Raw genomic sequence first — 27,079 nt, 5'->3', positions numbered from 1 at the left:
TCATATTCTTTGACCATTTACCCATTGGGGAATAGACCTTACATTTATAAATTTGGGTTAATTGCTTATTGATTTTTAATGTCAATTTTTATCATATATTTATACTTCCATTAAACTCCTATTCTTATGCCTCATTGTGGTATGGAGGTGATCCTGGATTCTTGAAGGTTATGCCAACAGAGTACAAACTCTTATAGGTCATACCAAATTGGAAAAGCTTTGAGTAGGACACAGTAATCGTCTGTTTTTGTCTAAGAATCAACCTTAAGTGCAGAGAGACTCATCACCAGGTTATCTGTGGGGGGTGATGAATTTTTCAGGCATAGTGTTCACAAAGACCATCTTCCACAAAGACATAGATAATTAGGCACATCAGGGCCAGCACTGATAGGAGGCCTTAAGCCTAGGATCAAAAGTTTTAATTTGATTGAGAGTTAAGAGGCATTATTAAAGTTAACTGACTTTAATAATTAAAACATTTATTTGAATTCAAGCCTGTGGTATATGGTAGGTGATGGTAGCATACTCCAAAAGAATTAGAGGAAATGATCCTTGACATTCCTCCAGCATTTCCTGTCAGACCTTTTCTTTCTATTCTTGACTTTGGGCAGGTCACTTAACTTCTGCCTGCCTCAGCTACCTCATCTGTAAAATGGGGATAATAATAACACCTACTTCCCAAGGGTATTGTAAAGATAAAAGAAGATATAAATCACTTTGTAAAATCTCTGTGAATAAATGGGTAGCATGCTTCATCATCAGTCCTTTAAAACTGTAGTTGGGTCATTGCATTGATCAGCATTCTCAAGCCTTTCAAAATTGTTTTTCTTTATAATATTGTGTAAATTGTTCTCTCAGCTCTATTCACTTTAGTATGCATCACTTTATACAAGTCTTCCAAGGTTTCTCTGAAACCTCCATTATGTTTGTAGACCGTAATTTGTTTAACCATTTCCCAGTGTATGGACACCTGCATAGTTTCCAGTTCTTTATTCCTACAAAAACAGCTCTCTAAGTAATTTTGTACGTTTGGGACCTTGTTTCTTTTCTTTGATTTTCTTGGGATAGTTCCCATTTAGTGACTTTTTGAGCATAGCCCCAGATTGCTTTCCAGAATAGCAAAATCATTGCATAGTAACACAAACAGTGCATTAGTGTGCCTGTTCTCCCTCAACCCCCCCAACAGTTATTGTTTTTCTTTTTCTTTTCTTTTTTTTTTAATTATCCTTGCCACTCTGCTTCGTGTAAGACCCTCAGAGTTGCTTTAATTTGCATTTCTCTAATTATTGGTAATTTGGAGAGTTTTTTTCATATATTTGTTAATAGCTTGGATTTCTTTCTTTTAAAAATGCTCAAGAAACTCCAAGACCTTGCATTTCAGAACAGTTACTTATGTGCATTAGTAGAGGAAGATTCCTCATGGAGAGGGTCCTAAACCAATGAAGTGACAGGTTGGGACCAAAAGAAGCAATAAATTAGAGTATTATTTTACCTTAGTTTACATTTTTATTATTTTTCTTCAGCCTGGAGAGTTTAGTTTTTAAATTCTAGGTAGCAATTGAAAATATGGAAGCATGAGCTTCACCAAAAAAAGTGTTTTAAAGGAAGAAAAGAAGAGGGACTTTTGTATTTGATAAGTGAAGGGAAGTCATGTATTGTACCAGGGACAGACAAAAACATTAGGAAAGAGAACTGAATAGAATTGCCCTGAACAAGGAGGCCAGATAGATAAGTGAGGGGTGTGAAAAGATATGAAAGAAGGACCTTGGCCTCAGTAAGGAAGATGTTATTGACCTTCAACATTTTTGAGTGAACTAGTAGGTAAAGAAACCAGATTTTAAAGGATTAAATTAGAGGAGTTGAAGCAGCAGAAATCATCAGCATTTTGGGAAGATCATTAAGAGTGGATGTGGAGGAGCAAGAGAAAATGAGTTATCAATCACAACTCAAGGGGAGAAGGAGTAAAGCAATGGCTTTTCATGGTTTTCAGACTTGAGAAGTAGAATGAGCTAAAGAAGAGAGAATTAAACACGAACAATTAAAATGACAAAAATTGATTAAAAAAATAGATTTGTACAGTTTTACATTTACATCCTGAAGGATGTGCAAATGCTTTATCTTATCTCTTGGAATCTGACTAGCAATATTGATTTTTAATAGTAACCTGGCATTTTGCTCGTATTTGGAAAATAGGTGTTTCACAACTGAGTTGTGTTAAGCTGGATCTTTTCATATCGTTTTGACAATACTCACATAAATTGTAGTTTTTTTTAAAATAAAACAATGCATATTTTATTTTCTTGCCATAAAAAAGATATTATAATGTGCTACTTGTTTGAACTGTGACTGCTCTTCCAGAAGTTTGTTTTAGGAAATCTTAATGAATGACAATTCTCATTGGTTTACTCTGCTTCTGCTGGTTTCCAGGCCTTTTTGCAAATGTGCGAGCTCCCCATCAAAGTGGTTTGTAGAGCAAATGCCGAATACATGTCTCCATCTGGTAAGTGATATGCTTTTTTAGTTGTACTAAATAAATCACTAAAGTGTTAGTGAATCCAGACAAAAAAACAATATCCTTTTAATGCCCTTGTAATTTTTGGACTATCCTATAGTTCACTATTATTTGGAGTTATAAAATCAACTTTATTTAAACTCAAGAATCTTATTTAGGATGGTAATACCTGCTCATTTAAATTAAGACCGTTTTTAGAATGCTGTATAAATTGCAACAAAAAATTAGGTGTTAAGGGAGTGTGTAACCTAGTAATTAGGTGCCTAAATTCTTCAAATTTTTCTTGTCATCTTACATTTAGCCCTTACACAGAGCTCTTTTATCTTCAGAACATTTTGTAAATATTAATCTATTCAAGACTTCTGTTCAGTTCTACTGTTTTACAGATGGAAGAACATCAGTAAGTAGGATAACTAAAATGACTTGCCATAGATCTTACATTAAATTACCAATTGAAAACTCATGGCTTCTAGCCCCATCTTTCTTATTTCTTTGAATGCTGAAAGTGCTTTTTTAGATGGTAGCTCTTAGGATGCTATTATATTAACATTGCTGCTTTTCTGATGTTTTCATGTCTGTTGTTGTTTCTGAGATATAAAATGACAAATATAGAAATAATATTTATCGTTTAAAATGCTATTACACAGCATGGGCTAAGTCATTTTACTTTATTTAATTAAAAAGTACAGTCTAGTTTAGTACTGTGTGCTATCCAAAATAAATGAATTCCAAATGCAGCTGACATGATTATTATAATGCTTGTTTTGCTGTGGTAATAGTTACGCCTAGGTAGAAGTATCTCTCATGAATGCATCAGTTGGTAGTAACCAACTGATGCAAATATGTTGCAGTGCTTTTTGGGAAAAACAGTATCCTGTCATTGTAGAGACAACCGAATGGAGTATAGTGTTAAATATTATTTCTGTCCCAAGTGTAGCAATAAAATAAATAAGATGAGAATGAGAACCTTCTTCCCACTTCCCACTTCAACATTCCATTTGAATGCCATCTATATTTGTAGACTTAAAAGTTGTCTACTTGTAAGATTCCCACATTTAAAGTGTAGCTTCCGTGTTTTTATTTCCTGAACTACTCATGCATTGACAGTAATTTTTGTCATTAAATCTCACAGATATCTTTAAGCAGACATTTTATCGAGCACTTGCATAACAACAACAATAATAAATACTTGCATACTTGTGGTGGTATAAGGTTTACAAAACAGTGTCCTCACTATCTTACAAAGTTGATAGGGCAATATTATTTCCATTTTACAAATGAGGAAACTGAACCTTTGAGAGAATAAGTGACCACCTTCCCATGGTCATACAGCAAGGATGTTCTTGAGGCAGGATTTGAATCCAGATTTCCTGACTTTCAGGTCCAACATTCAAGTTAATAACTTCTCATGCATTTTTATTATTTTTTTCCATTATGCAAGGCATTGCAGTATGGGTGAGGCGGAAAGGATCGTGTGGGTGACTCTTATGTGTAAATGATCCTTTGAGCACAAATTCCAGTTGACCTTTCCAGGACAGCTAACATTTTAAAGATGATAACATAGGTTCTAATGTAAGAGACTATTATACCGGTACCTAAAATTAAAATCTTAAATAGGAAAAAATCTTGAGAAGCCATCTAGTTCATTCCCCTGTTCCTAAAGAAGGCTACACTTTATCTTGAACATCTGTCTTTTTTTAAGACAATTTTTAACATTCATTTAAAAATTTTTTTGAGTTCCAAGGTTTTCCCCCTCCTTAAAATGGGAAGCAATTTGATATAGGTTATATATGTGCAATCAGAACGTGTGTCCTTTTAAAGATCTTTAATAGAGATGATTCCTCAAACTTCTTGGTGTCTTGATCTTGTTAACTTTGTACAAAAATGGAGGGAACACTTTAAATAGAAACCAAGGCGAGACCAGCTCTTATTTTACATCCTATGAAAAGCATGAAACCCAGAGTTTTCTTTTGTGAAGAGAATAATTCAGACAGTGTCACATGATTGGTGTCAGACAACGACAGCCTCAGTGTGCAGATGTCAGATACCTGCAAAATAATCAGGCAATAGCTTTGTTTCTAATTCTAAACAAAGCTGGTGGTGTAAAAAGCAATGTATTTCATCTTCCCCACATATCCTTGGTCATAATTATTGACCCAAATTATTTTTGGGGTAGGGATAAAAAAATTAAATTTTATTTTAAAATTAAGCACACTAGGAAATTACTTTCAGTTTAGCCTGTTCATAGAACCTTTTCATTCATAAATTATTTTCATTCATAAAAGTCAGAGAAGGATGTGGGATATTTATAGCTTAAATTGGTATAGGAATTTTCAAGTGAGACATAAGTTTTGGTGTTGAGTAGAAACAAGAATTTTTTTTTGCTAATAAGATTTATAAAATGAGGAGCAGGAACACCAAACCGCTTCCTTGTACTGGCCACAGTGGAAGTATGTTCCAAATAAATCTATTGAGTTGTAGTTCAAAAAGCCCTGCATTTCTTTTGTAATGCATTTTATGCTATGGATGCAGATGAGGCTTTTGTTGGTGCTGTGCACCTCATCCATTACCCTTAGGCTGACTGTGAGCCAGAGAGGAGCAAATCTATTGAAAAGGGAGCATGAAGGAGCCTGCTGTTACTGTGAACTCTGTTTGAACTAGCTCTGACAGCATGTTTCATCCACTGGCCTTTGAGGCAGACTGTTTTTTTCATTTTTGGTAAATATTTTGCTCATGTAAATTCTAATACCATTACCTAGGTTTGATATGCTTTGAAATAAAGTACTAAATGTTTGATGTGGTGGTCAGTTTCTTAAAATCCATAACAATTCCTTGTCTTCCCCTCACCCCCTACCCCACCCCCACATTGGCAGAATATGTTGTATTATTCAATTCACAGATTAATAGACTTTGAAAAAGTGACTATGAGACATAATAATAGAGTATTAAAAATAAATGATTCTAAATATCCTTGGTACATGTTTCAGTGATTTAGAATCAGTAGGAATTTTAAAATGGAAGGTTTTTAAAATGTCCTTTAAATCATATCATAAAGAATACTATCAGAACATGCCTGTATTCTGAGAGGATTTATTGCCAATACAGTATATTATCTTTTTCCTTCTTCTTTTTTTCTTTTTGAGCTTGCCTAGTATTTTTGAATACATGCCTTCCCTAGTGATTTGAAGTAGTCTCAATTTCTTGGATTATAATAATCTGCCAGATTGCCTAGGAAAAGGAAGAGAAGATGATGATTACAATAACAACAACAACAACTAACATTTACATAGTGTTTTAAGACTTGCAAAGCACTCTACATGTGGTATTTCTTTTGATCCTTACCAACAGCACTGGGAGACAATGTGGATGTCAAACTTCAGACTCAGGCAATTTGTTCTTTTTCTTTCAAAACTATAGGCTTTATCAAAAATTGATAAATCAATATAAATTTTTATAGAATTCAGAATACACCATTTTAACAAAATTTTATGTTAATGCATTAATTTTTTTCATATAAACTTTAATTTACCCCAAAATAATCTTTTTTTTCCTGAACAGGTAAAGTACCTTTTATTCATGTGGGAAATCAAGTGGTATCAGAACTTGGTCCAATAGTCCAATTTGTAAAAGCCAAGGTAATAAAAAAGATATTAAATGCATTTGATCACACTTACTGTTAAATAAGTCATTCATCATTCTTTAGCATGTCTTAACATTTACATTGATTTTAACCTAGGTTTATGAAATGTCAATATAAACTGGTGGGGAAATTTTTCTAAAATATTAATTTTTTTCCTACTATAAATTATTAATAAATGGTAGTTTTGTAAATATTTTTCTAACTTACCATAGCTTATAAGAGCTTCAGTCATAAAAAGTATTGAAATATTACAAAATGTCAAATTTGCTAACTAGGAAGGTTAATCTATCCTAGTTATTTCACTTTAATTTACCCAATTTGGAGTATAAGCTGTATGCATGTTTGCTGTTGGTTGGTTCCCAATTCCATTAAGAATATGGCTGTAACACATCTTTGTATCATACTTTTATTTCTTGGCAACAGGTATGGTACTTTTAGGAAAGATGCATTGTATGCTTAAGCCTTAAAATTGTAGCTAATAAAAGCCTTTGCTTCTTGCATTCTTCTCCTTGTAAAAGCATCATTTGTGCATTAAGCAGTATGTATTTATATTTAGTGCTTTGACTTCCATTTGTAAATAAACTGAGCTGCCTTATAGGTGAAATCACCTTTTAACAAAGTTTGCTTTCTTTATTTCACTTGCTAAATCCCTTTGGATGGCAAGCCAAGCGAGACCTACTTAGAGTGAATTGTAGCCTATAATGAAGAGTATTATTAGCAAGTTTCCCAAGTGTTAATCTAAGGATTCAATAACCATTATGGTTTTGTTTTGTTGAGGGGGGAGGGGTATAAGTAAATGAATAACCAAAAATTGCATTGTGGATAGATTTTGACATTTTGGCAAATGTAAGCTACTGTAGTATTTAAGTGACTTTGTTATTCAGTTAAAAGGTACATAGATTCCTATGACAGGAAAATATCTGAAACTAATCTGCATGGTTGTGCATCAGTGAGTATAAGGTTTTATCCATAGTAAAGATTTCATATACTTTATAATTGTAACTATGTTAAAACATGGTGCTATATAAGCAAGTAGGAAAATAACTGGATGCTTTAAAAATTTTTTTTAATTCCCTTTAGGGCCATTCTCTTAGTGATGGGTTGGATGAAGTCCAAAAAGCAGAAATGAAAGCCTACATGGAATTAGTCAATAATATGCTGTTGACAGCAGAGGTATAATAAGTAATAACTTTGTATGGTTTTGTGTAAGAAGGTAACTGAAAATATCCTTATTTTCCTGTTTAAAAAAAGTAATATCTATTTTGTTTTATTTTAAATTAAGTGATGAAAACAGGTCAGGTTTTGAAAAATTAGGTCATTTAAAAATGCTTGTAAGCTTGTTATTATTACTACTAATGGCAGTAGTAATAATGGCTCACATTTATGTAGCTCCATAAAATTTGCAAAGGGTTTGGCTCATAAAAAGTCTTTAAGTTCCTTTTGTGAAACCTTCCTTAAAAAGTAGATGAATGTGTTTTTGCAAGTGTGCTATAACAATAATAACAATAATGGCATTTATACAGTCCTTTACAAATATGATGTCACTTTATCCTAATGCCACCCATGGCAGAGAGGTGCTCTTGTTATCACCATTTTACAGATGAGGAAACTGAGGCAAACAGAGGTTCCAGGGTCACACAGTAAGTGTCTGAATCCAGATTTGAATTCAGATTTTACTGACTACAGGGATGGTATTCTATCACTACTTTAGCCAGTTGATATCTAGAGGTCTACATTAGACTCTAGGGTACAGTCTGTAGGCAAGACACTTGAGTTCTCTCCACTTCCACAAATACCTTGCTGCTTGACTTTATTTGAATTTCTCTATTTTTAAAGAAATAAGGTTATTCAGTTTGCTATTACAAATACAGTTGCTATGAAAATTTTTTTGTGTAGGGCAGCATGGCACTGTTGAAAGATTACTGGATATAGTCAGAGGAGTTGGGTTCAAATTCTGACCTGTGTCACCTTGGGCATGTTATTTAACTTCTCATCAGTAAGATGAGGGAGTTTTAATAGGTGACCTCTGAAGCCCCTTCCATGTTGAGCCTCTCTGTTATGTTAAATCTACTTACAGTTTTACAGAGATTCTTTGAGGTTTTCGTAAATAATATCTGTGAAGCACTTTTAACTCCTTAGAGATATGCTTTGTGAATAAGAAATAGTTTTTATAAAGTATCACCATCATGCAGTAGTCATATAATGACTATTTAGAAGTGTTAGCCCAGAGGAAAAGCCCCACAGATGTAGCTTATAAAAAGTAAAATTGTAAGAAATCATTTTATTCATTTAGTTTTTTCTTTGGTGTTGCAAAGTTTTAGTGAATGTTCTTTTGTTCCTAGTTGTATCTTCAGTGGTGTGATGAAGCTACAGTAGGGGAGGTGAGTGGTTCTGCAACATTTATCTTAATTAAAATTTAATGAGAAAACACTTTTGCTCACAATTGCAAGTCCCTGCTCATAAATGAAACATTGTGGCTTATACCATTAGTGATATAGTTTTTCACTTACTTTAATTTTGCTTGCATATACATTTTAAGGAAGCTATGTGTCATTGTTTGATGTAACTAGTTGTAAAGTACATAGAAGTTTATATATTTTTAAAGAGAATGGTTTAAAATTTTAATTTTTTTGAAACATGGCAGTATTTGTTGTTTTCCCATGCCCAACAAAATGTTCAATATATACAAATAGAATCAGCTTTCAAAATACACAGTATTCCCAGAATTTTCTTTTTGAAAAAAGCTTTTATTTCTAGAAGTAAAATGTTATTTCCCTTTAAAAATTATTTCTGACTTAGATCACTCACTCTCGATATGGATTTCCTTATCCCTGGCCTCTGAACCACATCTTGGCTTATCAAAAACAATGGGAAGTCAAACGCAAGATGAAAGCCATTGGATGGGGTAACAAAACTCTGGATCAGGTCAGTCCAGTAAATATATACAATTTTCATGTATTTTAAAAAGTCCTCAATGACATCATGATTCTTTTTTGTATTCAAAATACTAAAACATTGTAAAACCAAGAAATCATTTCTTGTATTTCTTTACTCCTTAATACAGGGTGTCCCAAAAGTCTTAGTGTAGTTTTAAGCTATTTTGGGACACTTAGATGTTAACCTTTAATAACTTAAATCTGCACTAAGATTTTTGGGACACCCTGTATGTATTTTGATTTAGTCATACAACTTTGAACATATCTTCCCCTTCCCTTTGACTTAATTGACAGAAGAATTAGTAGTTTTTTTAAATACTCCAAGACAATATAATATTTTCAGTCCTTGTATTGGCAGATGAGCTTTGTCCTTACTCATGGTTACCTTTAACCTTGTCCAGCAGCATCAGAAATAGCTGTTTGTTACAGGAGTGAGAATGGAGCAAAGAAAATTTATCAAAACATTAGTGGGAAAATGACTCAGACATGTTCAACCGATGGTATACTATAAATGTTATATGAGAAAAGGTGTCAAGATTGTACACAGAGTAATATGAGTATATTGGTCTGTGAATACATATTCCTCCTGTTGCTTAATCTGATGTGCAAGTATTTGGAAAAAATAGCGTTTACCTGGAGATAATATTTCTAAATTTTTGGATTTCAGTGTATGGCATTTAAAGGCAGCCATTTCTCAGCTGTTCTCTCAGGGCACTCCATATTATTAAACTACTATTTTTTGTTAGGGATATGGATGGACTGGACTTTAGTGCCTTAACAGAGCTGTGATTTCATTAGTGTGGATGCCTCCCCCGCTCTGACATAAATTATAACTTCTCTATACTTTAGTAGTTGGATTCACTTAGTTGATTTGTCCAAAAGGTTGACATCCTGATTTCAAACTCTTTGGAGATAAGCCTCTTCTGACTTAGCCAGGGTAGTCTTGGTCTATGCTTGACCTATATTTAAAAGTCTCTGCAGCTTGGTTGGACCAGCCAAAGTTTACAGAGCCTTTGAGAAACTCGAATCACCTCCATTCCATAGGAGGATTTAGAATATAGTTTGGCTTAAATTTTATATATAGATATGTACATATATGTATGTGTGCATAAAATATTTTCCTATAAATATATGTTTTCTATTTATGTTTACATTTATGTTGCTCCTCATTCAGAATTCCATTATAGAATGTAATGTGAAAGAATTTTTACAGATAACATGTCATTGCTTTGGTAATTAAAACATTATTTTTCTGGTTGTTTTTATTTTAATATGCTAGGTCTTAGAAGATGTAGACCAGTGCTGTCAAGCTCTTTCTCAAAGACTAGGAACACAACCTTATTTCTTCAATAAGCAGTAAGTAATTTTATTTCATGTGACTATGCTTAAAGTGTAGTGTGTTGCAAAAAGTTGTCATGATTAATAGAAATGTTATAATGTCATCTATATGTTTGGTACATATAGAATAAAATTCTCTAATTTCTTTAAAAATAAGCTACAAATGTAGGACAATTATAGGTGGATACAACAAATATATTAATTTGAAGTTTATTATAATGCAGTAGCACTTTTGTTTAGTACAGAGTTTAAAGTATTCAGGTGAATTTTTCTAGAAGGAATAACAGTAGTGGCAACGACAAATGCTTTGGAGAGAGCCTAGAGTGGGGCATTTGGGATGATGAAAGGCCTTGAAATCGTATCAAGTGAAGACTGGTTGAAGGAACTGGAGACATTTAGCATGGAGAAGAAAATACTTGGGGAGGAAGGGGATAGAAGATCAGATCCCTTATATGATGCTTATTGCTTGTATGACCTTGGGCCAGTCACTTGAAGTAGAACTTCTGAACAATTAATGATATCCAAAAATGGAACAGCCCCGCCAGAGAGGTCTCCAAGCCAAGGCTAAAATGACTGTTTGTTTGATAGATTGTAGAGGGAATTCTTGGTCAGTCATGTTGGACTTGGTGGTCTCTGGGGTCCTTTCTGACATTGAGATTCTGTGAATGAGCAGAATATGTAACTCTTTGCTGGTATGTAACTCTTTGCTGTCTTTAATTTAACAGCTTCAATGTTGTTAGGCAACAAATAATAGAAAATGCAATATCTATGAAAAATGTCATAGCTTAGAAATTTTTAAAGAATTGTTGATTATAAGTAAAATTAAAATGTTCTGATATAACATGTTAACATTTTTCCTTGATATAAAAGATATCTTTGATCAGTTAGCTGAGTAAGATATATTGCAAAGCTGAAATAAATAAGCTTTCTTGAAAAAATGTACCTCTGAGAAGAAATTGCTATATGCTTTTCTCCCACCTTCTGGTAAAGCACAATGATGCTTTTCTATATAGTGAGGTAACGCAAGGCTAAACACACACACACACACACACACACACACACACACACACACACACTCTCTCTCTCTCTCTCTCTCTCTCTCTCTCTCTCTCTCTCTCTCTCATCTAAATTGGGAACAACATTATTTATTGCCATCAAAGTTTTTTAAAGTTAATGAAAGTGTGTATACAACAAAGAAGTGAGGATAAAGGACTACAGACTTACAAATACAAATGTTATAAATTTGATGTTTTACTGTAAAAGGATTTTTATATATGCTTTTTTTTCAAAGAATCACTTTCTAATATAGATATAGAATATAATTTTCTCTTTTCCCCTCCTGAATTACAGTTTTAAAATATGTCATATCGTGGAGAATTCCGCCACCTGGTTTTATGATCAAGTTTGTCTAAATTGAGTTAGTATTCATAAACCCAGGGGTTTGTTTTAAAATTCTAATTCACTGAATTTTCTTACTCTTATTTTTCACAGCTTTACTCTTTGATTATTAATGACATTTTTTGTAAGTTGCATTTTCATATATATATCAGACATTTATTTGGGAGACTCTATTAGTCTATGTGACTTTGTGGCCAGCTTTTAAATATTTAAAATATATAACCTGAAGCACAAGCAAAACAAGATATATGTTAGAAATATTAAAATGCAATTTAGGGCCTATTGATCCCTGAAGCAGAAAGGTCACAGAGTTCAAATTAAGAAAGCCTGATAGGTACAACCTACAGTTGTGCATGTGGTTCTAGGGAAGAAATCACTGTTCTTTGATTTTTGCTATGCATTTCTTTCGATTAGCTTAGTTCCCAACACAAAAGAAATGTATCCAAATGTTGCTACTCTGTAGTTCCTTTTCTTACTAATTTAGGAATTCTTAAAGAGTTGAAAGACCCAGAAGGGGTGTATTTTACTGTTTGAAGTGCATCATTCCTCTGAAGGGTTGTTTTTGTTATTCACAGCATCCTGGTGGGAGGTATAGAGAACCATCCCAAGCAGTTTGATCCTTAGATCTCAAAGGCAAATAGGTTGATGATCAGAGATCAGTCGGCAGTTGATTTAAGAGAAATATCAAAATATCTATTTCATCATAGTGGGGTACAATTATAATTAAATTCTTAATGATAGCTTTGGATTCAGACTTCAGAACAGGTATAAAAAAAGGAAGACCTGTTTTTAAAGAGTTGAAGGACTTTTGATTGATGTGAAAGTGATTTACTCTCAGGAGCACTAGAGTATTTTTATTTTCGGCCAGGTTTAGACAAGCATATATCCTCTTGCCATCTATTATAAATTGTGGTTAAAATCTGGTAAAGAAAGTAAGAATTGTACACAGCATATTTAAATTGCTTAATAATCATACTGTGTAGATGAACTTGATTAAAAAGTAAGTGGTTTTATCTTTTCACTTTACTAAACTAGAATTTCTCTTAAAGCATTAGTTCCTGTTGTGGAAGACATGATAGTTTAGTGGCTAGATTACCAGGCCAAGTTTGAGTTGTCCATGTATTCTGAATTATAATCCTACTTCTGCCATTGACTTTGGACCATAGGTAGATGACTATTTTTATGTATTACTTTTTTTCCTCCATAAAATGAAGATAAATTTTCCCCTCATGTTAGTACTGTGAGTATTGAGTAAAAGCCAATGAAGCAAGGTTATTGGGGCTGACCCAGTTTCACTTCTGTATCATCTTTTATCACCTCTTTCATTCCCTTATTTAATCTTATCACCTCAAATGCTAGGATAATCGAGGAGTAGGTGTAGCTGTTTCCTCAATAATTGCCAAAATTTCAACATATCTCTCAATCAGTTAAGCTCAGAGCTCCCATCCCGACCAGTCAAATTTTTTTATGTAATGAACTAGAGAAAACTTATTTCCCAGTATTTTTATTCATATCTTTTTATGTATTAAATCCCTTAATCTCATGATTAAATAAACACTAAGGTTACTGAATGTACAGTAAAGACACAGGTAGTTATTTACAATATATTAGTTGTGAGATCACAGCTAGAGTCACCCCAGTCCCCCATTACAACAACAAGTGACTCCTTCTGACATCCTAGGCCTGTACTATTTTGTTCATTCAGGCTCATGAAGTCTCTTCACAAGGTACAAGTTATAATAGTTTCAGAAAGAAAGAAACTATTTCCATGTTTTTCTGTCTTTTTCAGTTTATTTCCAACCAAAACTGGAAAAGCATCTCATTAGTTTCTTTCCCACTCTCATTCATGTTGTCTTTCTCTCCTTAGTCCTCATAAATTTTCTTTGTAATGTTTCTTCATAAAATAACAGGTAAGATAGTTCAAGCAACAAAACCAATGTAGCCAAAATTAGAAGGAAAGCAGGACACTGGAGCGGGGGGTTTTTACAGCGAGTATTTCTGATAAAATCGTCATTTGTGAAATATATAGGAAACTGAGCCAGATTTATAACAATAAAGAGTTATTCCCCAATTGATAGATAAATGGTCAGAGGATATGAACAAGCAGTTTTCAGAAGAACAAATCAAAGCTATCAATAGTCATGTGAAAAAAAAGTGCTTAAATCACTAATAATTAGAGAAATGCAAATTAAAACAACTGTGAAGTTACACCCCACACTTGTCTGATTGGCTGACATAACAGAAAAAGAAAATGATGGCTCTTGGAGGGAATGTGGGAAAATTGGGACACTAATGCCTTATTGGTAGAGTTGTGAACTGGGCTAGCCATTCTGGAGAACAATTTGGAACTGTGCCCAAAGGGCTATAAAACTGCATTAAATAGGGGCAGCTGGGTGGCACAGTGGGTAGAGTTCTGGCCTTGGAGTCCAGAGGATGTGAGTTCAAGTCCAGTCTCAGACGCATGACACTCACTAGCTGTGTGACCCTGGGCAAGTCACTTAACCCCAATTACCTCAAAAAAAAATTATGAAAGGGATGGTTTTAGAAAAACCTAGGAAGACTTATATGAACTAATGCAAAGTGAAGAGAGCAGAACTAGGAGAATGTTGTATATGGTAACAGCAATATTGTAGTGATGATCAACTATGAAAGACTTAGCTAACCTGATCAATTCAATGATCCATAAGAGTTTCAAAAGGACTCATGATGAAAAATGCTATCCGTCTCTAGAGAGAAAACTGATGGACACTGAATAGAGATTGAAGTATATTTTTCTTAATGTGGCTATTGTTGAATGTTTTGCATCAATTCACATGTATAATGAATATCATTTTTCTTTCTTTTTCTTTTTTTGGCTAGGCAATGGGGTTAAGTGACTTACCCAGGGTGACACAGCTAGTAAGGGTCAAGCGTCCAAGGCTAGATTTGAACTTAAGTCTTCCCGACTCCAGGGCTGGTGCTCTATCCACTGCGCCACCTAGCTGCCCCCCATAATGAATATCATTTCTTGCCTTCTAAATGTGTAGGGGAGGGAGTGGAAGGAGGGAAAGAATTTGGAACTGTAAATAAAAAAAATTTGAAAGATAGTTCTAACAAGAAATACGTTTCCCTTCATCTTCTTTCTTTATTACTTTTGCATGGATTAAAGTTAAATTCACATTATCTCTCCCTGATTCCATAGGGTACTTATGGAATAACAGTTAAAGCTAATTACCCTCTTAACTTTTTTTCTTCTCAAAGAAACCAATAGTTTTATAGCCTTTATCGGAAAGACTTTTGAAACAGGTGTTAAACAAGTAACTTTAACCAATTTAGAAAAGGAAAGAAATGGCTAAAGGAGGTCTTGCTACCGCAGTAGCTAGGAAAGAGAGGAGAGGGAAGCAGAACAATGGTAAAGGAAAGAAAAGAGAAAGAATGAATTTCAGCAGTTCTTTTGATCACTGGGTAAGGACATTTTTTGGCCATAGCCACTCATGAAAAGTAGCTCCTAAGCTATCAAGTGGTTTGCACCCTTTGTTGAGGAGGAAGGAAGGATGCAGTGTACCAGACATACCCCAGGGAACACCAGCTGTGGAAAGGACCTAGTGAGTCAGAAGAACTTGTGTTGTAAAATACTGGAGCAATAGAAGGTGTAGCAATACTAAAGAACATCCAGTGGATTGTAAAAGTGTATAAGAAAATATTCAGGGCTTATGTGGGATCAGGATACTGGGAATTAAGCATTTGGGCATGGTGATGAGGTGTTGGTGAAGCAAACCCACACAATAGATATACTGTTAGGATAAGGGGGAAAAAGGGGAATCAGGGAAGTTCAGGAAAGAGACATTTTGACCAAAAGAAAGGGAGAAGAAAGTTGAATACTGTACTTGAGAAATTTTAAAAGGAGGCTACCCTTTAACATTGTATTTTAAATTTTGGTATTTAAAGCTGCCAATTAGAACAGATGATATAAGATAAGGGAGAGATAAGATACATACCAACAGCTGTAATATAAATAAAAAATTAAGTGTTGTGAGAATTCAGGGTTTGGAGAGATCATGTGTTTGGGTGATCAGAAAAAAACATCATGGAAGAGATAGCGTTTGAACCCAGCTTTGAATGATGTTAGATTTCAGCTAGTAGAAATGGGGAAGATAAGGCATCCTATCCTTGGAGAATGTGTGCAAAAGCATGAAAGCAAGGATGTTGTAGAATTTATTTGGGAAATAGCTAATAGTCGGTGGAGCGGTGGATAGGGTATGTGAAAATGAGTACTTAAAGATAAGGCTGGAAAGGTAGCTTGGAACAAATATGTTTGTGTGTCATTTCAAAATCTTTTTGGTAAATTTTCTAAATATAAATGAGATATATTTGAAAGGTTTAAAAATTCTTAGAAAGTGATTGCTTTATGCATCCAAGTTTTAGTCAACAAATGTTCTTTGGCAAGCAGAAGAGTTTTCTTGTGTTTTCCTTTAACTTTGTGTGGTGTAGAAAAGATAGAAGATAATGAGAAAGGGCAACAGCAGTGTATTGAGTTGATTAAATGGTGAAAGACAAAATTTGCCTGGAAATGCAGATTTCATGAAAGAAGAAAACTGGAGTACATTGTGTGTATAGAGCACTTTCTGAAATGAAATACTTGCAGAAATTTCTTTGATGTTTTGGGGTAGGATGTGATCCACAATAATGGCATACAAATGCGAATAAAGTTGGCTTTAGTTTGTTTCAGTAAGCTCTGTTCTTCCTATGTAAATGTTCTAAAGTAACTTTCCACAAAGTTGCACAAAATATGTAGCATCAGATCAATTTTTGTATGTCATGTTCATACATAACTCAGCACCTTTGCGGTTATATAGATAAATCTTTCCAGCAAATAATATTTTGTGCATTTCAAATACATTTCCAGATCTCTCTAATTTGAAAACAATTCATATTCTTCACTGATCTCATAGGGTACTCTGTGTTCGAGGTCATTCCTAAAAGGGCTGCAGGAAGTTGAGTTCAGCTTCCCTTGGGTTTGAATCTATAAACCAAAATGCTATAGTACTATTTGGGGGAAATAGGAAAATCAGTGTTTGAGATACTTCCCTCCACTTTCCCAGTCTTTTCTTCTATGCTTTTGTTCCCCATGTAGTTTTGGTTCTTTTCAGGAGTTAATCCTTTGTTGCCACTTCACCTTTCTGTCTCTCTTTGTAGCCCACAGATTTAAATCATTGCCTTAATTAGGATAGGACAGGAATTGGACCTTTGATTTCATTGTTGTAGGGAACTCCTAGGTGAGGAAACGCTCTCTACCGATGTGCCTTTTCTGCTACTGGTATCTTTGAGCATTGCCTAGAACATTGAGATTAAATGATTTGCCCAAAGTTGCACAGTCAGGGTGTGTGAAAGGCAGGACTTTGATCCAGGTCTTCCTGGCTCTGAGACCAGTTTTCCATGTACCGGGGCTTGCTTCCTAACTAAATTAAAGAGACCACTTGGAAATACCTCATGGTCCCAGCTTTCCTCTTAAGCAAGCCTACATATTTGATTCTTTTCATTGCCAAATGAAGGTGGCACAGATGGAATATCGGGAAGACGTATGAATATATGGGTGTCTGTACCTTACTGATGTTGGTTCAGCAAGGTTCATCCTTGCACACGAGGGACAACACATCTCTTTGCTATTCAGAATTAGTCGGGAGCTTCTGTATTAAACACCAGTTATGCAAAGGATATAGCATACAAAATAAATTAGGAACAGTCTCTAAGAATTTTATATTCTATGAGGGGAGAATAAGACATCAGCTGATAGCTATAATATACAATACTATACTACATAAATGCATTAGAGAATTATAAAACCAAGTACTTTATAAAGTCTGAGGGGAAAACTCATTACCAAGCAAGAAAATGAGGGAAAATGTTTGGGGTGAGGTGGTGTTTGAACTAATAGTGAAAGACGTTTTGATATTAGGTTATCGAGTTGATTAAACAATGAAAGGACAACTATTTGAGGAAGATGTACATGTTAAGTGTGAGGAAGATATCTCTAAAAGAAATGATACTGAAAGTGCTGAGGAAAGAAAGTTGGAATAAAGTCCTTAAAAGTGATAGAGCCAGCCAGAGTAATACAGGGCTTTTTTTTTTTTAATGTTATGTATTACACCTAGATTTTATGTATGTATATATGTAATTGTTGATGAACATTTAGCCTAAATGTATTTTCTTACTTCAGGATAGTACACAAAACAAATGAAACAACTGGTTAATCTTTTTAAAATATGCTACAAAGCAAAACGACATAAAATGCAATCCAATTTTGTTGTGACTTAATTTAAGACCTACTTACTCCTTTCTGTGACTATTTTTGAATTTGTAGATAATTTTATGTAAGAAACTTTTCAAAGCTAAATAAATGAATCTGCCATTTGTAACATGTTAGGATATGAAAAATAAATATTCTTACTTCTTTACGTTGTAGTTTAAATTTGATATTTAAAACAGCCAATGGAAATATGTTAAGACAGATGTTGCGAAGTAAGATAGGCTGCATTTTGTCAACACTTTTCCTTTTTTTTTTTTAGGCCAACTGAACTTGATGCCCTGGTGTTTGGCCATCTCTTCACAATCCTTACCACTCAGTTGACCAATGATGAACTCTCTGAAAAGGTGAAAAATTACAGCAACCTCCTTGCTTTCTGTAGAAGAATTGAACAGAACTACTTTGGAGAAAATGGGAAAGGACGCATCCCCCTCAGGTTGGCTTAGAGAGACTTGTTGGATTAGCTACTTCAATGAAAAGCCTAAGTCTTAAATTAGGTCCAGCTTCATGATTGTAATAGTATCAGAATTTTAAAAATGAACACAACTTTTAGAAACCACGAGCTGTATAACAGACCCTTTATGTGTATTTTGTAGCCAGTGTACACATTAAACAGTACTGAATTGCTGTATTGTATTCTAGATGATATTTGTTTCCTTGAACTGTATGCACACAAAAATAAAGCTTTTAACAATGATACAAGTTCCCCCCCCCCAATTGCTGTCAGCTTTATAAATGTGAATTGAAAAAGTGCTTTAAGTTCTTCTCAGGGCAAAAACAAAAGACTAGACACTGAAGGCGATCTTGCTAGTTAGATGACAAAATTGGCCATGGGAAAAAATGGTCATTTGAGGACTGAATAGATATACACTTAGAAAATTTGCCTATTTACAAGGTGTTTAGGTTATATACTAGTTTAACACTTTAAAAAGTAATTCTTGTCTGAAATCAGTTGGATGAAAAGAGAAACTTCAAGAAAGTGGGTAAAGTACATTTGATAAAGGGATAACTCTACTTTGTGACACTTAGATCAGAGGACCATCGATTTAGAGCTGGAAGGGACCTCATATTTTGTTAAGAATTGTTCTTAATGATTTTTTCCTCTTAAAATTACTAATCACAAAAGTAGTAGTGTGATTACAACAGGCCATTAAGTATATGCAACCTAGATAATAATCATGAAAGTGGTTGAAAGTTTTTATGTGGTCTTTTTTATTTTTCTGTTCTAGGTTTTTGCTTTATGTTTAAGCTTTTCTCCCCCAAATAAACAAAACACTGTAATGGATAAGTCAGCAGCAGTTTTCTTTCCCCTAATGGAAAACCTTCTTATTGATGGGAAATTTTATTATATAAATATTTTCAGAAAGCTCTGTTTTTACTGTGCACTCTAGAAACGTACATACTGTAACTCCCTCTTTGCTTTATTCTCATTTCCCCCAATCCTCCCAAAATCATATGCTTTGAAATATTTTTTTAGTCTCTAATGCCATTTTGTTCAGTCTTTTTGTCTTCTTTTTAAGCTTTCTTTATTTTTAAAAGTTTCTAATCCTCAGTTGCTTTGGTTTATGCTGACTTTTCTTTAAAACCTATTTTGTCCTAATTTTTTTTTTAACAAATCCTTATTCTTTAAGGATTTTCAAAATTTCACCATGTTATTAATTTGATAATCTTTTATCTTCTGTACTTTTGATATTCTTTCTGGATCATGTAGTACATGGAACCTAGGCTTTTTCTTGATGCTTTTTGGATGAAAGGGCACCAGTATTAGCACAAGATACATTTTTATAGTTATCATTACAGTTTGCTCTCTTTTTTTCTCCTAAGATAAAGAGCTTTTGGAGACAGTGGCTGTTTATTCTAAGCTGAGATTTCTGCTCTTATTTAAGACTTACTATCTATGGATCACTTTAGGTCTTGTTGCCGTCCTCTGTCACGGTGAATCAGCATCAAGGCAAAATGCATTAGAAAATGGAAACCTTGACATCCCATTATGGTGATTCAGTTTCCTGCCTTTACCTTTTAAATTGGAGCATTTAAAGCCAAGTCACAGTAGCTAAAAATTATCACTGAAAAGTCAGCGCTGCTGGTTCCCATTCTGCTTGCTGACCAAAAAAAACCTAGATGTGTGTTTGGTTGGGTTTTTTTTTTTCCTCCCTGCCAAATGTTTGAGGTTACTCTGAACACTAAAAGTAGCATACTGCCCTATTTTGTGAATCTTGTAATTTTACATAGGGGCTCATTAGGATACTGAGTAGAGCACTAAGGAAAAGAATTGTTGTAGTCAAGAGATACTATAGACACAATGTTAATGACTTTGGGTTTCTTATATGAATGAAATGGTATTTGTAAAGACCTTAGTACATAGTGCCTGGTACATAGTAGATGCTTAAAAATTCCAACTTAATAATTTCCTAACTTTTTAACTTCTTTCTTTCTTAAGTTCATTCCTCCCTCCCTCCCATTTGTTCTAATACAAGTTATTTCTGTGAAGCTTTTTTCCTTTAAAAGTCTTATCTGGTGGCCTTTTGATTGCTTTAAACTTTTGGACGAGCAGGTTTTTTTTTTTTAATATCATGGCTTTTGAGTTGAGCAGGACCTTAGGAGTCATCGACTCAATTCCATCATTTTGTAGTTGAGGAAACTGCAGCCCAGAGAGATTAGGTGACTTGTCTAAGATCATCTAGTAGTAATAAAAGCCAAATTATTAGTTAATGTTTCTTTAGATAACCTAAATTTGGGGAAAATAGATGGGAAATGTGCAAGTTCATTTGTGACTTTTTGTTCCTGGTAATGTTGATTGACTGATCATTAATGGAATATTTCTTAGCATGGTAAGCACCTACTGTTTGTTGAAAAATAGTTAATAAGTGGCTGGTTACTTGAGTTCTTCAAGTTTATTCAATACTAGAAGACACCTTATGATTAGAATATTAGCATTTTAAAATATTTCTAGTTACATAGTATTTTAAAAGTAACAGGTCAGTGCATGTTCAGTTGTTTTGTGTTTTGGCTTCTCTGACTTTTCATATACATATTTGCATATTATGGTTTGTAAATTAATAATATTTAGAATTATATGCACGATACATCCATCCTGTTTAAATTCCTGAGTGTTTGGATCATTCTTTATGTAGACTTTATGTTAAATTGACATTTGATCCTGTATACGCTTAGTCATTTAGTCTAGAGCCCTGTTCATATAATACTTTCTTGTCCTACTAAAGGTGGTAACTAGAGCTATAGTGTAATTGGATGAAAATCTCTATGTCTCTTAGTATAGGGTGTCTTGCTTTTGTATAATTTAACTTATTATTTTCCTTCTGAATGTGTTTTTTGCTGTAATTTTTCTTTTCTTTTCTATTCTTTTTAAAGCTTTGATTAACTAGCTACGGTGCCAAACAGAATCAAAAAGTCTATTCTGGTAATGGATAATCTCCCATAGAGCTGTGCGACTTGAGTTAATGTAATTTGCCTATGCCAAATCTCTGTATCTATAAAATATGGATAATATTTGTGACCGAATTATTTCCTAAGATTTTTTTTTGTTTGTTTTTTAAGAATGTATTTGGAAGTTACCATGACTTCCTTGGGGAGGATTGGTATCCTTAAAAGTCACATCAGTAGGAACATGAGCAAAAGTTTTTTCTGAGAGCATAATTATATTCACTACCCAGATCTTTATCATGCTTACCAAAAATGCAGATATCAATATTAAAAATCAAATAGCAGTGTGTGAACTTTTAAAAAAAATCTGTAATGAGCAAATGATATTGCTGAATACCTGCTTTTTATTTGGGCATTAACTGTCATTTTTGAGATAAAAGTAAGAAAGAATAAAGCGCCTTTTCCATGATTCCTGAGAAGGATTTTGTGTGTCATTCATGCAATAATTTAAAACCTTTTTGCCATCTGTTGGGTATAGTTACCATCATTTTATAGGAGAGGTTTGAGCCTCTTGTTACAGGTTAAGCCACAGGAATGTCTTGCTTAATGATTTTAGTTTTTACAGAAACCAGCTGCTGAGATAGATTGTTGCTGATACAAAGGGTTGCGCACATATTCCACCTGTTTTTTTATACTTTATGACGTCTACCAGTGGCATTCCTGATTTGTTACAGGGTTTTGTAATGCTCACTTTCACCAAAACCTCAAAATGATTTTGTAAATCTTGGACTGCCCAATAATGGGCATATCACTTCTGTTTCTTTTGGTGTGGCTTCTACTCTATACAGATAGGTTTGACATTTTATATGTTTAACATTCTCATAAGTAAACTTACACCTTTCTCTGAGTGGAAGACAATGTGCTTCACCGTGAAACCATATATAGGCTAATTTTTTTTTTATTTTACTTTGCCAAATAGTGTGTACAAGGTCACCGTAAAGCTTTAAAGCTTAAACCTGTGCAATGATTTTGGGATCTCTTTATAGGATGTATTGGTTGATTGAATATTCTGGCTAAATAACAAGTTATAATATAAATACATATGTACATATATACATATATTGTAACTTTTATATATCTATAATGTGTATGTATATATACACACATATGCATACCTGCTAGATGCAATGTGTGTGTGTGTGTGTGTGTGTATCCAATGATTGGCAGCGTCGTATAATGTTTAATTTGCTGCTTTTGGAGTCAGGAGGACCTAGGTTCATATTCAGCCTCTGACAATAAGTGTTTGTATAATCATGGACAAGTCACCCAAAGTGTTCCAAGCCTCGTTTTCCTCATCTGTGAAACGATGGAGTTTGCCTCTAAGGTCCTTCCAGCTTTAAATCTCTGATCCTGCAAGGGAATTGCTGAACAAATTGTAGTCTGTGAGTATTTTTGTACTGTAAGAAAAGACAAATAAGGAGAATTCAGAGAAGCAAACATTTGGCTGAGTTAATGCACAGTAATCAGAGGCAGGAGGATGGTATAGACAATGCCTTGCAATAATGTAATTGAAAGTAACACTGTAAGGTAGCTGAATTCTGGTTAAATACACTGGATCTTTATTCTACAGGACAAACAATGAAGCGCATGTTTCTCTGTTCTCTGTAGAGAGGTGGGAGATTTACAATGCAGAATGTGGTGTGTATGCAGACACAGTCAGTGATGGGTTTTTTCATTTGGGCTTTGCTTCACCTTTGTCTAATGGTGGATTTTATTGGGTGGCTGAGAAGATACATTGACAGAAAATTACAACACATGATAACAATATAAAGTGGTATTCTTAAATTTAAGCAAGAATTGTTCTACATATTAATTTAATAATAGCTATGCCCTATTTTGAAACATTTAACCAATTATAGCAAAAACTGTTGACTCCAGTTAGCAAAAAATAGAAAACTCATTTGCTTTCTTCCTTAATGAGACAAAGAAACTTTTTTTCTCAATAGAGAGTACTTGTTAAGTATTTTTTAAAAAACTTTTGATAAGCGTAGGAAATGATTACTTTATTAATTTAAACAGTGGGATATTTGTTCTGGTTATTAAGACTTAAAGACTCAGTGTTTGGTTTTGATGAGGCAGGCTTCTCATACAGTACAATAATATGGTCATTGCCATGACAAAACATTTAGATTATATGCTTATAATGTAATTATTTGAAATATGGTCTTCCAGATAGAATGTACATTTTAAAGCTAATTTAAAGCCAATTTTTAAAAAAAAGTACCAGTTTTATGTTATAACTTATTAGAGCTGGAAAAATTATACATTTTATGCAGATTTTTTGAATTTTAAATAAGCTTTAATAGTTTGAACTCGTGCTAAGATTTTTGGGACACCATTGTTTGCTTATTCTAGATTTTATATCTCTAAAATATTTTTTCCAGAATACAGTTTAATAGTTGTTATAATGATTCAATCTGTATTAAATGTAGTTCTCAATACAGCAAAATTGACTTTAATGAAATACAGCATAATATAGGTAGATAGATAGATAGAGCTGGCATTTCCATAAAACCAGAGAGAATTGAAAAGAGAAACAAATAAAATGTTAAGAATATTACTATTCAGCTTATTGTTGGTGTGTTAGTTAGAAATAAAAGATAATTTGTCTCATGAATTACCATCTGTGTATATCACTTAAATGCACATGATTTGAAACACTTGTTTTAGCCAATTTAAAAAATTGATAGTTTCCTTGATAGAGCAATCCAGTCTTTCCCTCGCTCATGAATAGCTTTGTAAATTTTTTTCCACAAAGGACAGAACAATCAGAAAGCCAGCTGAAAATAGTAGCCTTTGAACTGGACTCTTAAAATCCCAGACAAGGTCTGAAGAGACATTATATAGAGTCTGCAGTGGGGCTAATATATCAGCATACAAAGGCAAGTTGGATGATTACTGAGAGTGGAGATCCCTGTCCCTCCTATTTAAATTGGGAAAGGATCTATTTGTATCCTGGAACACTTATCTAGAGATCAGTCATGTTAAAGTAGAGTTGGTTGTCTAACATTTTGAAGTATTTTTGAAGGCAGGTTTCTCTTTTGTATGACCACATAACTGTTTTATTACCCAACAAAACTTTTTCTAGCTTAGTAGTTTGTTTTTTTTAAATGACATGGACCCCTTTGGGAGTCTGGTTTAATCTATGGACCCCTTCACAGAACAATATTTTTGAGGAATAAAATATATAACATTACAAAGGAAGCCAATTATGTTGAAATGAAGATATAATATTTTCCCATCCAAGTTCATGGACCTGCTTGGTACCTAGTACTTAGATTAAGAACCACTCTTCTAGTTCCATGATTAGAGAAATGCATCTAATATCGAGGTGTATCACCAACATGAAGTTTGGCTTCCATTTTCAGTTCCTTTAAAATTTCTTAGAGCCTAATTCTTTCAGGGTCCTTGGCTATGGAGTCAAAATGAAGGTAGAGCTAGAGTAATAATGAGAAAGGTTGATATTTTCCTACTAGCTCTGTTCCTTAGGTGGGATAAACACTGGTTTGGGTGATCTAGTTTTTATCCAACAAGTTCTGTGGAGTAGCCGTGATCCCTCCTGCCTATCCTGTTGCTCTACTTCTCTCCCCACCATCACCCAATCCGGATGTTCTATACCAGGAAATTTACAATACAGGAACTTCCAGTTTCCTGGATTATTGATGCCTTCTTACCTGTATTCTTAAAGGCAAGAAACCAGACTTTCCTGAACAGTACCCCAACACTAAACCCCTGTGCTAACCTGAAGCCCCTGAAGCATGGAGGGGAGATGAGTCTAGAAGTTACCAGCAAGAGCTTTGTATAACCACATGCCAAATCCTGGGAGCAATCTAAATGCACCATTGTGTGGACTCTTTTTCCTCATCCCTTGACTTGAATACTACTATCTTGTTGGAAACATCCTAGTTACATTCTTGGTTATATCCTTTCCATGACTTTTCCTATTTTGCTTTGGAGGATCCTGGCATGTATGGTAATTGGGCTGCCCCACTACTCTATAGCCATACACACACATGCTCCCTATACTGAGTTGGGCGTCACCAGTTAAGTTCCCTGGCCATCCCTTAAGTGCGCCAAATAAAAGTGCCTAATACTTTCAGTCAGATTGGCTCATCTCATTTCTCTGTGAAGTTCCTTTAGTGACAACAGTCATGCTCAATGTACGTGAATACCCAGAAATAACAAGGGTGTTAGGTAAAAAGCTTAACTTGTCATTTGTGGGACCTGGACATAGAACAAAAGAACTGAAGTTATGTTCTTGGACCAAGATTTCCTAATGAAAATTCATTCTGTAACATTCCTGTTGATGCCTGAATTATCTCTAGCAAGCTGTAGGGGAAGAAAATCATTTATATAAGTTGTAATATGGGTAAGAATGGCTCTTTTCTAGAGTTCTCAGTGTATTGGAATTGAACTGAGGCTCAGAGGGGCAATAATTTCTAGCATCATCTGTGGTGCCAGAATCGTCTGAAATACCCTAATACTCCTACTTCTGGCAACTGAATAATACTGAACAATGAATAAGATAGGGAACTATTGATTATTGTTGCTGTTTTTAGCTGGCAGCATGATGTAGTATGTGGTTCGGAGTTCCAGATTCAAGTACTGACTCTGTGCCCATAAGCAATTCACTTAGCTTCTCAGAGCCCCAGGTATTTTAAAAGAGTATTCTATTTTTACATCATTCATTTCTGAAGCAAAAGAAAAAGCAGTTCACAAAACCATGTCAATTGTGTCTGACAAATATTCCACACCAAATCCCCTGCCTCTGCCATGAAGGGAGGAAGCTGATTTTTCTCAATTCTTCTTCAGGGCCGAGCATGGTCATTATAATTACAATGTTTAGAGGGTTTTTTTTTTAATATAAACTTTTTTATTTTAAACTTGAATACAAAATGAGGGGAACATGAGAAGATTCAATATCAAGCAATAAATTTCCATTTCAAGAAAACCTATATAATAAAATCCTTCTCAAAGCTGCCAGCTTTTCTTTGTTTCCTTGTTGGTTTTCTTTTGTTCTGTGCTATGCACTTTTTACTTTATTCCCCCCCGCCACAACCACCCTAAAGAAGGCTACAATTAAGTGTAGGGATAATTTTTTGTGTCAATGTAGAGCTCTATAAACATGTAAGTATATACACGTTATATTCATACACATATTTGTAAGACTGTACTGTACTATACTTATTTCCACTTGTTGCCATCTGTTTCTCTGAGGGTGGATAGCATCTTCCTTCATAGGTCCCAAGTCTTTCCATGTTTTTCTAAATCAACCAGCTCATCACTTCCTACCACAGCAGTATTCCAACCTAGTCACATCCTATCTGAGAGATTGTCTATGAAATTATTTCCTCTAATTTTCTGCATTCCTCTATTCTTGTCTACATAGGTTTTATTTACACAAGAAAATTTTAATTTAAAATAATTGAAATTATCCTTTTTTATCCTCCAACAATGCTCTTCCTTTTAATATAGTTTAAGTTCTGATACTGCTGAATCTACTTCTTGACATCTTTTTTCCTGATTTC

At 34.1% G+C, this 27,079-nt stretch overlaps 1 protein-coding gene across 2 annotated transcripts in view; it reads left to right on the top strand.

Moving 5' to 3' along the window:
• MTX2 (metaxin 2) overlaps positions 1-21,960 on the top strand; it is an 88,256-nt gene extending 66,296 nt beyond the window's left edge. For both annotated transcript variants that reach the window (XM_020991030.2, XM_020991031.1), the window contains exons 4-10: positions 2,428-2,500; positions 6,071-6,147; positions 7,233-7,325; positions 8,495-8,533; positions 8,952-9,077; positions 10,368-10,444; positions 18,370-21,960. In XM_020991030.2, the coding sequence (XP_020846689.1) occupies positions 2,428-2,500; positions 6,071-6,147; positions 7,233-7,325; positions 8,495-8,533; positions 8,952-9,077; positions 10,368-10,444; positions 18,370-18,553 (669 nt within the window). In that variant the 3' untranslated portion in view covers positions 18,554-21,960. The remainder of the gene's footprint in view (positions 1-2,427; positions 2,501-6,070; positions 6,148-7,232; positions 7,326-8,494; positions 8,534-8,951; positions 9,078-10,367; positions 10,445-18,369) is intronic.
• The last annotated feature ends 5,119 nt before the right edge of the window (positions 21,961-27,079 follow it).

This window comes from Phascolarctos cinereus, unplaced genomic scaffold (assembly GCF_003287225.1).
Source record: "Phascolarctos cinereus isolate Bilbo 61053 unplaced genomic scaffold, phaCin_HiC Scaffold_726;HRSCAF=1367, whole genome shotgun sequence".
NCBI lineage: Eukaryota > Metazoa > Chordata > Mammalia > Diprotodontia > Phascolarctidae > Phascolarctos > Phascolarctos cinereus.
The sequence above is the reverse complement of the archived record's forward strand: the minus strand, read 5'-3'. Positions and strand labels throughout refer to the sequence as shown.